Below are 16,283 nucleotides of genomic sequence, written 5' to 3' on the forward strand. Positions count from 1 at the left end.
CTCCTTAACTTCCTCTTCTACTCTCCATTTCTAACCTGTACCAAGGCATCTGCTCTTTGTATTTCCCTTATTATCTGCTCCTGAGTTTCACTTGTCAGTCTTCCTTTCGCTGCCAGTTTGGGTTTGATCGCAACCAATGACTTGTTTTTTCTTTCTGGTGGGTTAACCAATTACTCAGAGCTAATCAGATGTGACTGAAACTCTTCACAATTAGAGACGGCTTCTAAGCTTTCAGAAAATGTTTGTTTTTTTTTTTAACTTCTGGATCAACTCCATTCTTGAGGCTTGATCTCCACATAATAAAATTTCACTAGAGGACTAAAACTAAAATTTTTATTTCTTCCAAAATTCCATCCCACCTGCCTAATATTATATTAATGATCTAATTCTACCCTCAAAATCAATCTACTACCAAGCTAAACTTTACTGCTGTGTGCTTACTATGTGCCATATTCTATGTGAAGTACTTCCCATGGACTATACCACTAAATAATCACAAGAAACCTATAAGTTAGGCATTATTATCCCATTTTCCAGATGAGGAAAACAGAGTATAGGATACTAATTCATGCTTTTAACCCATTATACATATTACCATCACTATTACCTTACACCGCCTGTTCCAAGAGCACGTATTTCTAGTGCTCTAATGTACTGTTCAGGAAATAGTGACATGGGAAATGCACTCCCCACCCTACTTTCCATTCCTATCCTACTCCCTTCCCTACTTGCCCCGTTTCCCTTTCCATTAAACTCCTAACAGTCCCTTTGCCATGTATCATCTCCTGATGGGCATCTAACACATTCTGATCTCTCTACGTTCTTTAAATTTCAACACGTGGTACTAACTCTATATTTCCTTGAAACCCAGAGAAGAAAGTCATTCCAAATTAAGATTTGAGCTTTTTTCCTTTAGGACATTATTTGGTGTATCTTAACTAAAACACATTCCTCTATCTTCTAGCAATTATTTGATTATTCTGAAACAGATGACAATCTATTTTATACATATTTTTCTTCTCAATTCAACTCACCCCTCAAAAAAATTTATTGATCACTAACATCAGAAAAACATAGAGAGCAAGAAAACCAGATGCCTGAATAACTTTTAATGTTAGTCAAAACATGAACATTTTTACTATGTAAATCATATAATTAAAATCAATTAAGAAAAACACTAATACCCTAGTTAAAAAAGAGTAAAGGACCTAAACATGAAAATAGATGGTTAAAGAAATATAAATGGGCCAGATACAGTGGCACACACCTGTAATCCCAACATTTTGGGAGGCCAAGGCGGGTGTGATCACTTGACCCCAGGAGTTCGAGACCAGCCTGGGCAACATGGTGAAATCACATCTCTACAAAAAATCACAAAAATGAGCCAGGAGTGCTGGAATGTGCCTGTCATCCCAGCTCCTCGAGAGGCTGAGGTGGGTGGATCACTTAAGCACAGGAGGTCAAGACTGCAGTGAGCTGAGATGATTGCGCCACTGCACTCCAGCTTGGGTGACAGGGCAAGGCCCTGTCTCAAAAAAAAAAAAGAAAGAAAGAAAAGAAAGACAAATATACATGGCCTCTACATACAAGAAACTATTCAAGCTCCATAGAAATTTAAAAATAAAAAGACAAGACAGTCCGGGCGCGGTGGCCCACAACTGTAATCCTAGCATTTTGGGAGGCTGAGGTGGGCAGATCATGACGTCAGGAGTTCAAGACCAGCCTGACCAATGTGGTGAAACCCTGTCTCCACTAAAAATACAAAAATTAGCTGGGCGTGGTGGCACACGCCTGTAGTCCCAGCTACTTGGGAGGCTGAGGCAGAAGAATCACTTGAACCTGGGAGGCAGAGGTTGCAGTGAGCCGAGACCACACCACTGCACTCCAGCCTGGGCAACAGAGCAAAACTCTGTCTCAAAAAAAAAAAAAAAAAAAAAAAAAAAAAAAAAAAACAAGACACCATTTTTTGCCTATTAAATGCCCAAAGATAAAATAAAATCACTACAAATGCTGTTTGAAATGTACAATAAGCACTGTATTATCATTTTTTGAAAAAAGTAGAAGTTTTTGGATATTTTGGTTCCTTGGCATAGTATTCAAGGTCTAGCACCTTTACAGTCTCATCTTTTATAACAGAGAGACACCCCTCTCACCCCAGTATTTATCCCTCTCAATTTGCACTGTATTTTAATTAAACACAGAATTCATAGGAGCTAGTTATGGTTTTCTTCCTTAAATAACAGCTTTATTGAGATATAATTCACATATCATACATTCAACCACTTACAGTGTTCAACTGGTTTGAGTATACTTGGAGTTCTGCAGCCATCATCACTACAATGAATTTTAGAACACTTTCATGATCCTAGAAAGAAACCTCACAGGCATTAGCAGTCATTCTCCATTTCCAATCCCCTCCCCATGTCTCTGGCAATCACCAATCTATATTCTGGTAATATTTGGTGCCTATTCTAGATATTTCATATAAATGGAATCATATAATACATAGTCTGTTGTGACTAGCTTTCTTCCACTTAGCACGTTTTCTTGGTTTATCCAAATAGTAGCATGTATCACTTCATCTTGCTTAATTTTTTAAAATTGTGGCGAAATACACACAACATAATCTTAACTATTTTAAACTGTACAGTTCAGTGGCATTAGCATATTCACACTGTTGTGCAACCATGATTTCCATCCCTCTCCAGAACTCTCTTCATCTTGCAAAACTGAAACTCATTAAACAGTAACTCCCCATTCCCCTCTCCCTTAAGCCCCTAGTAACCATCATTCTACTTTCTGTCTCTATGAATTTGACTACTGTAGGTACCTCACATAAGTAGAATCATACATATATTATCTTTGTGACTGGCTTATTTCACTTGGCATGTCCTCAAGATACATCCATGTTGTAGCATGTGTAAAAATTTCCTCCATTTTCAAGGCTTAACAGTACTTAATTGCAGGTACATATCACATTTTGCTTATCCATTCTTCCATCCAAGGACACATGGATTGCTTCCACCTTGCAGCTACTGTGAATGCTGCTGCTATGAACATGAGCTTACGAATCTCTTTGAAATGCTGTTTTCTTTTTTTTTTTTTTTTGGACACAGAGTCTCACTCTGTCGCCCAGGCAGGAGTGCAGTGGTGCAATCTCAGCTCACTGCAACCTCTACCTCCCGGGTTCAAGCAATTCTCCTGTCTCAGTCTCCCGAGTAGCTGGGATTACAGGCGCCCGCCACTGCATCCAGCTAATTTTTGTATTTTTAGTAGAGACGGGGTTTCACCATGTTGGCCAGGCTGGTCTCCAACTCCTGGCCTCCGGTGATCCGCCCACCTCGGCCTCCCAATGTGCTGGGATTACAGGTGTGAGTCACCGCGCTCAGTCTTCGATTTTTTATTATTTTTTTTTAAATATGTTATTTGACAAAGTCTCTCTCTGTCACCCAGGCTGAAGTGCAATGGAGTAATCATAGTTCATTGCAGCTTCAAACTCCTGGGCTCAAGCAATCCTCCCACCTCAGCCTCCTGAGTAGCTGGGACAATGGGCATGTGCCACCTCACCTGGTTAATTTTTAATTTTCTGAAGAGATGTGGTCTTACTATGTTGCCCAGGCTGGTCTTGAACTCTTGGCCTCAGGTTATCCTCCCACCTTGGCCTCCTCCCAAAGTGCTGGGATTATAGCTATGAGCCACCACACTTAATGACAATTCTTTTGGAGATTCAGTAGTCAAATTTCTAGAATTCTATTTTTGATTTTTTGGGGGAAAGGCCATCCTGTTTTCCAAAGCAACTGCACCATCGTACTCTCTCAGTAGCAGTGAGTAAGGGTTCCAATTTCTCCACATCCTCACCAACACTTATTTCCTAGGGTTTTTTTTTTTTGTTGGTGGTGGTGGTGTTTTGTTTTTTATAATAGCCATCTTAATGGATATAAAGTGGTATCTCACTGTGGCTTTGATTTGCATTTCCCTAAGTTGTTGAACATCTTTTCATGTGCTTATTGGCCATTTGCATATCTTCTTTGGAGAAATATATGTTCAGATCCCTTGCCTACTTTTTAATCAGGTTGTCTTTTTTCATTATTTAGTTCTAAGAGTTTATACATTTAAGATACAAGTCCCTTATAAGATATACAGTATACAAATATTTTCTCCCATTCTAAGTGTTGTCTTCTCATGTTAATAATAATGTCCACTAAAGGACAAAAGTTAATTTTGATGAAGTTCAATGTATCTATTATTTTTCTTTTGTTGCTCCTGCTTTTGGTGTCATATCTAATAAGCATCTATCTGCCCAATCCAAGATCATAAAGACTTACTCCTATATTTTCTTCTAATAGGTTTATGGTTTTAGCTCTTACATTTAAGTCACTGATTCATTTTAAGTTAATTATTGTATGAGGTATGAAGGGGTCCAACTGCATTCTTTTGTGTGTAGCTATCCAGTTATCCCAGCACCAGTTGCCGAAAAGCTATCATCCTCTGAATCATCCTGCCACCTTGTCAAAAATCAATTGAGCTTGTAAAATGTGTGGAATTAATTTCTAGACTCTCAATTCTATTATTTATCTATACATTTATCATAATGCCAGTGCCACACAATCTTGAGCACTCTAGCTTTGTAGGAAGATTTTTTAAAATTTATATAAATTTATAAAAATAGAGATGGGGTCTCACTATGTTGCCCAGGATGGTCTCAAGCTCCTGGACTCAAGTGATCTTCCCACCTTGGCCTCCAAGGGGTTGGGATTATGGGCATGAACAACCATGCCTGGCCTGTAGGAAGATTTAAAATTGAGAAGTGTGAGGGTTCCAACTTTGTTCTTCTGTTTTAAGATTTTTTTTTTTTTTTTTTTTTTTGAGATAGAGTCTCCCTCTGTCCCTCAGGCCAGAGGGCAGTGGCGCGATCTCGGCTCATAGCAAGCTCTGCCTCCCAGGTTCATGCCATTCTCCTGCCTCAGCCTCCCAAGTAGCTGGGACCACAGGCACCTGCCACCACACCCGGCTAATTTTTTGTATTTTTTTTTTTTTTTTTTTGAGACGGAGTCTCACTCTGTCGCCCAGGCTGGAGTGCAGTGGCTGGATCTCAGCTCACTGCAAGCTCCGCCTCCCGGGTTTACGCCATTCTCCCGCCTCAGCCTCCCGAGTAGCTGGGACTACAGGCGCCTGCCACCTCGCCCGGCTAGTTTTTTGTATTTTTTTTTTTAGTAGAGACGGGGTTTCACCGTGTTAGCCAGGATGGTCTCGATCTCCTGACCTCGTGATCCACCCGTCTCGGCCTCCCAAAGTGCTGGGATTACAGGCTTGAGCCACCACGCCCGGCCAATTTTTTGTATTTTTAGTAGAGACGGAGTTTCACCATGTGTTAGCCAGGCTGGTCTCGACCTCCTGACCTCGTGATCCACCTGCCTCAGCCTCCCAAAGTGCTGGGATTACAGGTGTGAGCCACCGCGTCCAGCAAGATTCCTTTTGTTATTCTAGCTCCTTTGAATTTGCATATGAATTTTAGAATCAGCTTGTCAGATTCTGAAAAGAAGTCAGCTGAGATGTGATAGGAATTGTGTTGAATATGTAGAGCACTTTGAGTATTGCCGTCTTAATACTGAATTTTCTAATCGATGAATATGGAATGTCTTTCCATTCAGTCTTCAATTTCTTTCAATTATGTTTTCTAGTATTCAAGATACATGTCTTACATTTCTTTCATCAATTTATTTCTAGACATTTTATTCTCTTTTTAAATTGTTGACTTAATTCTACTTTGTTCATTACTTGTATACAGAACAAATGATTTCTGCATATTGATCTTTTATGCTGGCACTTTGCTGAACTTACCTATTAGTTCTAATAGTTTTTTAGTGCAGGGGTCCCAACCCTAGTACTGGCCTGTGGCCTGTTAGCAACTGGGCCGCACAGCAGATGAGCAGCGGGTGAGTGAAGCTCCAACTGTTTTTTGCTTTGTTTTGAGATGGAGTCTCACTCTGTCACCCAGGCTGGAGTACAGTGGCATGATCTCAGCCCACTGCAACCTCTGCCTCCTGGTTTCAAGGGATTCTCCTGCCTTAGCATCCCGAGTAGCTGGGATTACAGGTGCAAGCCACCATGCCCAGCTAATTTTTGTATTTTTAGTAGAGATGTGGTTTCCCCATGTTATTCAGGCTGGTCTGGAACTCCTGACCTCAAGTGATCTGCCCACCTCGGCCTCCCAAGGTGCTGGGATTACAGGTGTGAGCCACCACACCTGGTCCTCCATCTGTATTTACAGTCAGTCCCCACTGCTCACATTACTGCCTGAGCTCCGCCTCCTGTCAGATCAGCAGCAGCATTAGATTCTCAGAGGAGCACAAACCCTAGTGTGAACTGTGCATGTGAGGGATCTAGGTTGCACACTACTTACAAGAATCTGATGCCTGATGATCTGTCACTGTCTCCCATCGCCCTGAGATGGGACCATCTAGTTGCAGGAAAACAAGCTCAGGACTCCCACTGATTCTACAATATGGTGAGTTGTTAATTATTATATATTATGATAATAAAAAAGTACACAATAAATGTAACGTGCTTGAATCACCCCAAAACCATCCCCACTTCCCCCACAGCCCGTGGAAAAATGGTCTTCTATGAAACCACTCCCTGGTGTCAAAAAGGTTGGGGTATACTGTTTTGGTGGAGTCCAGAGGATTTTCTATATTTTCATGCACAAATATACACACACACAAACTAAAGAGAGTTTTACTTCTTCTTTTCCCACTTGGACACCTTTTATTCCAGTTTCTTGACTAACTGTCCTGGCAAGAACCTCCAGTACAATGCTGAATACAAGTGGTAGAAGCAGATATCCCTGTTTTTCATAAGATGTCCTTTATCAGGTTGAGGCAGTTCCCTTCTACTTCTAGGTTGTGAAGTGTACCCTGGATTTAGGAGTATAAATTGGCACCTTTTTTCTGGAAAACAACTTGGTAATATATGTCAAGAAGTTTCAGAATTTAAAAACTTCGGTCTCTCAATTCAATTCGTATTGATCTATTTAAGGAAATAATCAAATGTTAAAAAAAAAAAAAGTTTACCAATAAGGATATTAAGAATGGAAGGAAATCTGGTTCTAGTATCTATGACCCACTGACTGCTAGGATTGATGCAACAGCTGCTCATTATGTAAGACTTTTATCCTCAATACTTCATTCCTAACCAAACCAGTAATTAAGAATTGATTAGGACTTTTCCTAGCACATGAAGCCTCTGCTTTAGCTAAAGGCATATGAACAGTGGCAGGTACCTCCTAGAATATCCAAGCATAAAGCTTCAATAGAAGGAACTATAATGAAATGTCCAAAGGAACTTAAATACACAAAATGGAGGAATAAAATATAATTCAGGCTACATTTCACCCAAGTGACATTATGCCATTACAAAAGCATTTTATTAAATAAGACATTAAAAGAAGCAGAACCTTCATTTGGTAATAATCACATAGATGTGAGAAAAGAGACACTAGAGGAAAATATAGACAAATGATGATAGTGACAGTATCTGGGTCAACTTCTTTTCTCCTTTATACTTTGTTTTTCAAATAGATGACAAATATTTATTTTATAATCAAGCAAACAAAACCTACACATTAACATTCTTCTTTCTCCTCTTCTGCCCCACCCCAAAAAAGGTACTAACTCTACAAAGTAACAGTACTACACCAGAGGGGTAGAATCCTAAAACTATGAATCCCTGACCTTATATCTTAATTGTAAATTTCACATAAAATTCCAGATAAAAGTAAAATGTAGAATGGAGACTATTTTGTAAGTTTTATCTTTTACATAACATAATGGATAACACAATATAGGTAACCCCCACTATAAAAGAAAAAAAAGTAACTTATGAGTGACTTTCAACCCTGCCTTAAATGTGCTGCTGGAAGCCCCACTGTTACAGAAACATGTTATTTTCAATTAAAAAAACCCTGCAAGTTCATTTCTCTTTTTAGGAGGGGAAAAAAAAGATAACACAGTTTACAGTTGCTAAGAACAGACTCCTTAGCAAAGCTCCCTGATTTATTGGGTATGTTCCACAGTGAGTTATTGCTTAAGTTTGTTCACTTCTTTTGAAACTTAACACCTTCAACTGAAATTCCAACAATTACACATTAACTAACAATAAAGAAAAATCTCTAGGCAGAAACAGGTTTGTCATTCATATATAAGTTTGATTCAGTTCTAGCAGTGTTTGCAGATTCTTCTGGTTCCAGAAACTAGGTTGAGTTAGGGACCAGATTTGGTTTGTTTAACATCCCCAGTATTCAGATGGGCATTATTCAATGCTAAGATAATGAAAATGTTCTGTAACTTCACTGTCCAAAATGTAGTCGGTAGCTACATGTAGCTACAGAGCACTTGGAACATGAACAGTGCAGTTAAGAAACTAAACTTTTTATTTTATTTAATACTAATTAACTTAAATAGCTACATGTGGCTAGTGGCTACTGCATTGGCCAGCCCAGCTCTATCTAGAACCTAGCACAATAAACATTTGTGGTAAGAAAGAATGAACAAATCAATGTTGCTTTCTTCTCAAACCTCAGGAGATATCAGCAGTTCTAAACTGCGGGAATATAAATTCAGGCCTAGAAAAACACAAGGTAAATAATTTGGAAGCTAGGTATTCTTTAGGGGATATGCCAGACTTTCATTGTCTTGTAAAAACAAGTCATGACAACTAATAATTAGAATGCCCTCCACTATACCTATCCAAACTGCACCCACCTTTAACATTCCACCTATTCCATAGAACCTTCCGAACTCTCCATTTCATTCATTCACTTACTCAAAATTTAATGATAATCAACTGTGGGCTGCACACAATGAATACAAAGAATAAAATTCAGTCCCTGCTCTCAGAAATACAGTAAGAATAAGATATGAAAACATGACAAGTTATATGAAAATACAAGTTATGGCTGGGCACGGTGGTTCACGCCTGTAATCCTAGCACTTTGGGAGGCCGAGGTGGGTGGATCACGTGAGGTCAAGAGTTCAAAACCAGCCTGGCCAACACAGTGAAACCCCGTCTCTACTAAAAACAGAAAAAAATTAGCTGGGCGTGGTGGCAGACGTCTGTAATCCCAGCTACTCGGGGGCTGAGACAGGAGAATCACTTGAACCCGGGAGGCAGAGGTTGCAGTAAGCCAAGATTGTACCACTGCACTCCAGCCTGGGTGACAGAGCGAGATTCCGTCTCAAAACAAAAACAAAACAAAGCAAAAATACAAGTTATATGAAAGTACTATTACAGAATTATGTATGACATGCAATTCAAGTATACGGGAGCACCTAACACTGTTTGTGAATCAGAGACTACAGAGGAAGTGACATGTGAGGACTTCTTCCCTGGACCACACAGTGACATGTTGCCACAAGCATTTACTATAGAATACTGTCTTCTGATTTTTAGGAAAATTCCACAGTAGAGTGCTCTAATTCGAGTTCCTCATTATAAAAACACTAATATTCCAAGTATTACAGCTAAATTAATTAGGGGATAGTAATTATAATACTGATGTTTGGGTGTCCAGAATACCATGTTAAGTACCAAAACACTGTTTTGTTAAGTAGGAAGGTTTTATGTGAAATTTACAGTTAAGGTATAAGGTCATAGATTCATAGTTTTAGGATTCTACCCCTCTGTGTAGTACTGTTACAAAGCAGAGTTGGTACCTTTTTGGGGGTGGGGCAGAAGAAGAAAAAGAAGAATGTTAATGTGTAGGTCTTATCAGTAGAAACAGGTACATTTCAGTTGACGAATTTTTTAAATCTGAACACTGAAAATTTACATCTTGAAATAAAGATCAATGACTCGAGTTTTTACTTTATACAGCATAAAAGTCTTCTCTACCAAGAGAATTTTTATTTTTTTTTTTTTGAGACACAGTCTCACTCTGTCGCCCAGGCTGGAATGCAGTGGCACGATCTCGGCTCACTGCAACCTCTGCCTCCCGGGTTCAAGTGATTCTCCTGCCTCAGCCTCCGTAGTAGCTAGGATTACACGCACGTGTCCCCACACCCAGCTGGCCTCTTGGCCAGGCTGGTCTGGAACTCCTGACCTCAGGTGATCCACCCGCCTCAGCCTCCCAAAGTGCTGGGATTACAGGTGTGAGCCACCATGCCCAGCCTACCCAGAGAATTGTAAACAGCACTAAAATGTTTAATATTTAATTAAATATTATTTTACTCATTCAGAAAGTATTCTTCTATAACTTTATAATCCTCAGTGAAAGGAAGAAAGTAACAAAGAAAAGCTTATATCGCAAATTAATTCTATTTTCAGCAAATGCATCTCCATTCACAATCTGTTATAATATAAACACTGAACAGTTCAAAGACTTTTTGAACAGTGAAATATGAACATAAATACTGAAACTAATGTAAGTAACTGCATCCCACTCTCCTTCCATACATGAAGAAACTGAGTATCTAGAAGAACAGGAAAAGCTCTCTGATCCCAAAACCCCACCTTGTTAACAATAAAAGATTTAAAAAATCAGACAAAAAGGTTCAAAGTTCCCTTCAAAGTGATTAAAAGAGATGAAACTACATGAAGATGAAAGAGTTAGGAGGAAATTTCAGATTCAGTTTATCCCCTGTCCATTCCCCCAATTAGTTTAGAAAAAGTTTCTTTAGGCCAGGTGTAACAACTCACACCTATAGTCCCAGCACTATGGGAGGCCGAGGCAGGAGGATCAATTGAGCCCAGAAGTTTGAGGCCGGCCTGGGGAACACGACAAGCCTCATCTCTACAAATCACTTTTTTAAAAATTAGCCAGGCATGCTGTCATGCGCCTGTGGTCCCAGCTGCTTGGGAGGCTGAGGTAGGAGGATCGCCTGGGGTCAAGTCTGCAGTGAGCCCTGATTGCATGCCACTGCACTCTAGCTTGGGTGACAGAATGAGACCCTGTCTCAAAGAAAAAACAAAACAAAACAAACAACAACAACAACAACAACAACAAAAAAAAAAAAACAAGAAAAAGCCTCTTCAGCATCTGTTTCTGCACAAAAATATACCCATGACTCGGTGATACCACTTAACCCTCTGTTTCTTAAGAATAATTCCTTCTTTAAGATGAAATAAAATTTCACTTTTGGCAGGGTACGGGGGCTCAAGCCTGTAATGCAAGCACTTTGGGAGGCCGAGGCAGGCAGATCACTTAAGGTCAGGAGTTCCAGACCAGCCTGGCCAACATAGCGAAACCCCGTCTCTACTAAAAACATAAAAATTAAAAATTAGTTCACTGTAGTGACATACACCTGTAATCCTGGCTACTTGGAAGGCTGAGGCACGAAAATAGCTTGAATCTGAGAGGCAGAGATTGCAATGAGCTGAGACCGTGCCACTGCACTCTAGCCTGGGCAACAGAGCAAGACTTGGGTCACGAAAAAAAACAAAAAAAATTTTTTTTACTTTCAATAATTAATTGAAATTAATAACCTTCATGATTAACTTTTTCTCATTTTTAAGTAAAGCCAAGTTTTAAGAAAATATATTTATGATGTTTTCCTTTTTTTTTTTTTTTAGACACAGGAGTCTCGCTCTGTTGCTTAAGCTGGAGTGCAATGGTGCAATCTCGGCTCACTGCAACCTCCACCTCCTGGGTTCAAACAATTCTCCTGCTTCAACCTCCTGAGTAGCTGGGACTATAGGCACGCACCACCATGCCTGGCTAATTTTTGTATTTTTGGTTGAGATGGGTTTCACCATGTTGGCCAGGCTGGCCTCGAACAACTCCTGACGTCAGTCGAGTGATCCACCCACCTCGGCTTTCCCCAAGTGCTGGGATTACAGGCATGAGCCACTGCACGGGGCATTTATGATGTTTCTCTTACACAACTAATAGCTTAGTTAGTTATAACAATGCAATGTTTATATTTTTAAAAGTTAATATTTTTACTTGATTTTTGTATTGTTTCTAATTTTCATATTTACATTGTTAAGTCTAAACTTTTACTTTTTAATGTTTATACATTCCAATACACTCATTTTAGACTAGCCCGTAACATTTAACCAGTGTTACTGAACTGTCTTTATGCTCTAACTAGACAATTAAAATTAGTTTAATACCACACAGTATGGCAATCACAATTAGCATAATGTCATACAGCTACCGTGGTCAGGATTAGACTTCAAATCTAGTTCCCTTTTCAGAAAATATGTTGCTTCATCATAGTTCCCATCAAAATTATTAGATTCATTTAAGAAAGAATTATGTTTTAAATTTTATAACTTCTCACATACACTAATGCATTTAACTAATTCCAGGTACCCACATGTAACTTCTCACATAGTAAAACACATTCCTGTTTATCATGACTCATACAATTACAAACAGGATTATGGTAGGAAGAAAGATGATGAAGAGTGCAAATAACATGAAAATCTATGATTTCTGAAGTGCAGCGCTAGGCACTGAGGAGAAATATAACTAAAAACAAAGCAAAAAAAGGCTCAGGGAATTTATAACCTGATAAAGAAAATAAATTATGACCATAATTGTAATACCCGGAAGACTATTACTACATTCACAGATAGTACTGTTTAAGTATTAAAGTATAAATAGGATTATTTAAAAAAATAGATCTCATATATTCATTCAGCAATTAGTCATTCAGCACATTCCATGGTCCAGCCACTGAGCTAGGTAGGAGGCACAACAGTGAAGAAAACAGGTATGGTTCCCATCTATCTGCACAGAAACAAGTAACAAACCATTATAATTATTCCCACTTATTAGGAAATATTAAATTGTCTGTGTCTATACGTAGTGGAAAGTGGGAAGACTGATAAGGTAAGGCCTCACTAATGAATAAAGCAACATTCAGGCTGAGACCTCAGGCGTGAAAAATTAGCCTTTCAAATTGTGCATGTGTGCATGTGTGAATGAGTGTGTGGGTATGTGTGTGTCTGTGAAGCCTGGTGGGCAATCAAAATGGCATAGATGGGATTGGAGAAGCAAGCAGGGAGGTGATCTCACAGATCAAAAAAGCAGGACGGCCCAGGTATGCTGGAGGAAAAGCAAATATACTAATTTAGCTAGAGCATGAGGTTAATGCAAAACAAACAGCATTTGCACAATACTTTCACGTTGAAAAGTCTTAATTCTTACCATGACAGATAATGTTTCCCTTTTATGGATAAAGGGATAACAGACTCAAAAGGGCTAAAAGCCTTACTAATAAGCCCACACCACTAATGCACTCAGTCTCAAGACCCAGATATTCTAATTCAAGTCACACCAGTACCCCTTCTACCACACAATAAGTAGTAATGAAAAATAAAGTTGAAAAGACAAACCAGGGTAAAAGTCAGGCTGAGAAATGCAAGCTTTACTAGGGACAAAAAGTAACAGAAGTGACATCAATTAAAAAGATGATTCTGAACTCCATATTGTACTTTCAAAAAGTTCCTTTATGCAAAATAACTACCATGTAGTTTATCAATCATTTTGAATTGTGTCCCCCAGAAGAGTGAGAGTGAGAGTGAGAGTGAGAGTGAGAGTGAGAGTGAGAGTGAGAGAGAGAGAGAGAGAGAGAGAGAGAGAGAGAGAGAGAGAGAGGGAGAGAGAGAGAGACTGTGTGTGTGTAGCTGGGGAAGACAGAAGGCTAAGTACCATGTTCAATCAGAACATTCCTACTTTAATCTTTTTCTTTTCGTTTTGAGAGACAAGGTCTTAATCTGTCAGCCAGATTGGAGTGCAGGGTGCAATCACAGTTCACTGAAGCCTCCATCTCCTGCACTCGAGATCCTCCTGCCTCAGCCTCCTGAGTAAATGGAACCACAGGCATGCACCACCATGCAGGGCTAATTTTCTGATTTTTTTTTGTAGAGATGGGCTCTCGTTATGTTGCCCAGGCTGGTCTTGAACTCCTGGGCTCAAGTGCGCCTCACACCCTGGACTCACAAAGTGTTTGGCTTATAGATGTGCAACACTGTGTCTGTTTTATGTTAGATTTAGTCTGAAAAAAAGTTTTGCTGTTTGCAAACCTCAGAATATAGTCAGTAAACTTTGGTTCTACAATCTCATGAAGATTTAAATATAAGATTCATATAAAGATCCTATATTTACATCTTAAATATAAGATTTAATATAAGATTGTATAAAGATTTAAATCTAAAATCTAAGATGTAAAACATACCAGCAGTAGAGCACTGCTTTCACCCATCATATGCCCTATAATAACTACTTTAATAAGCAGGCTAATTTTTTGTCAGCTTCTCTACTAAATAATAACTATACATATATACATACCCCACTATAGATTATTAAAGGCAATTTCAAGTATGATTTTTGCCTCCACACTTTCAGAAATAATACATATGCCTACCATAAAGTTTCCTTGTATGTTAAGGCATTTGTAACATAAAAATGTAGAGTAAAAATACTACTACTACGAACTGGTTTTTCAACTACTAAAAAATGAACTCTAAAAACTAGACACTGATGTCAAAAAAAAACACGTATTACTAGTGAATACTTTATGTGTAACATTGGCAAATACCCTTTATGAAGTTTACTCAAAACTCACTAAAGTAAATCAATCAATTCTTCAACTCTACCAAACTTAAAAATATAGTTTCACATTAGAGCAATAGTATCTAATTACTCAAATAGTCAAATCTATTAAAAAATTTGCAAGTTAGCAATATTAATCATGAATACAAAGAATTAGTTATTTAAATATGCGCACATACCTTTGTCCTTCTTGAAATCCAAAGCATCTTCTTTATCAGTCACTATTTCCTTCATATTGATAATACTCTGATGGGTAAGCTGCCGGAGAATTTTAATTTCTCGAATTGCTGTAATTGGAAAGCCTTCCTTTTCATTATCCAGACGTACTTTTTTTAAGGCTACCATTTCTCCTATTAAGGAATTTAATAAAATCAGGTTACCAGCTGACAAAAGCAGATGACATTTTTCTTAACTTTAAATGTATTTTAATTTAATTCTGTTCTTACTTCTCAAAAATACAACCCACAAAATACGTTTGTTTCCAATATACCAAATAATACTTATAGTTCAAAAAAATTAAGTCCGTCATTGAACAAATTATGTAATATTTATATAAACCAGGGAATACTATACAACTGTTAAAAATGAGCTAAGTCCAAATATATTATGCTCCCCATTTATATATTCAGTGAATAAAGTAAGATGCTTTTACATTCACTTGGAAAAAAATAAAAAGAAAACAGAAAGATGCTAGGCCGGATGCGGTAGCTCATTCCTGTAATCCCAGCACTTTGGGAGGCTGAGGAGGACAGATCACGAGGTCAGGAGTTCGAGACCAACCTGGCCAACATAGTGAAACCCCAACTCTACTAAAAACACAAAAAATTAGCTGGGCACCTGTAACCTCAGCAACTTGGGTTGCTGAGGCAGGAGAATCACTTGAACCTGGGAGGTGGAGGCTGCAGTCAGCCGAGATCACACCACTGCACTTCAGCCTGGGCGATAGTGCAAGACTCCGCCTCAAAAAAAAAAGATGCTGAAGACTGGGTATATCACACTGTCATTTTTTTTTTTTTTAAAGTGAACAAGGGAAAGACAAATATAGCCCATATGCTATGTATGCATAAAATTTCTCTGAATAGAGAAAAACTCTTATCAGTGAAAAAAATATGCTCAGACATATTACTTGCCCAAACCTGGCCAGTTACCTAGTAGTAAAACTGGAATTCAAAATCCAGTTACTTGCCTCAAAAATATACGTTCTTCCCCACTACACTAAATTGTCACGTAATTTAAGTATGAGTCAGCTTTGTATCAGAAATGATCCAAATAGAAAATGAAATACACACACATACACAAAGTCTATTATAAGAAAAAATTCACTATAATAAAGGTTTGTTCATTCCACTTCTTTGGAGAAAAAAATGTTCTTACAAATTTTCTAAAAGAAGGAGGTGTATTCTTTTAATCATTACAACTTATTCTATTAATTTTAATGGAATGCCTTCTATATTGTGTATGAGTCCTGGTTTTACTTAACAGTTTTAAAAGTTGTAATTTAATGTTTTTGATAACACATCATTATAAATACTAATTATTACTCTATGAAGTAATTGCCCTCAGTAGTTTCTAACAATAAAGTCACCTCCCATATACTATATGGCCTCAAATAGCTGTGCTGTTTTAATCTACTGGTTTTTTCCCTTGAGACAGAGTCTCGTTCTGTTGCCCAGACTGGAGTGCAGTGGCGCAATCTTGGCTCACTGCAACCTCCACCTCCGGG

The 16,283-nt window shown here is 38.5% G+C and overlaps 1 protein-coding gene across 5 annotated transcripts in view; it reads right to left on the minus strand.

Moving 5' to 3' along the window:
- CDK13 (cyclin dependent kinase 13) overlaps positions 1 to 16,283 on the minus strand; it is a 137,445-nt gene that overhangs the window by 78,111 nt on the left and 43,051 nt on the right. For all 5 annotated transcript variants that reach the window (XR_012432523.1, XR_012432524.1, XM_005549747.3 and 2 more), the window contains exon 5: positions 14,740 to 14,910. Coding sequence is in view for 3 of the 5 variants with exons in the window: in XM_005549747.3 (XP_005549804.1) it covers positions 14,740 to 14,910 (171 nt within the window). In the remaining 2 variants the exon portion in view is untranslated. The remainder of the gene's footprint in view (positions 1 to 14,739; positions 14,911 to 16,283) is intronic.

Source organism: Macaca fascicularis, chromosome 3 (assembly GCF_037993035.2).
Source record: "Macaca fascicularis isolate 582-1 chromosome 3, T2T-MFA8v1.1".
In the NCBI taxonomy this organism is placed as follows: Eukaryota; Metazoa; Chordata; class Mammalia; order Primates; family Cercopithecidae; genus Macaca; species Macaca fascicularis.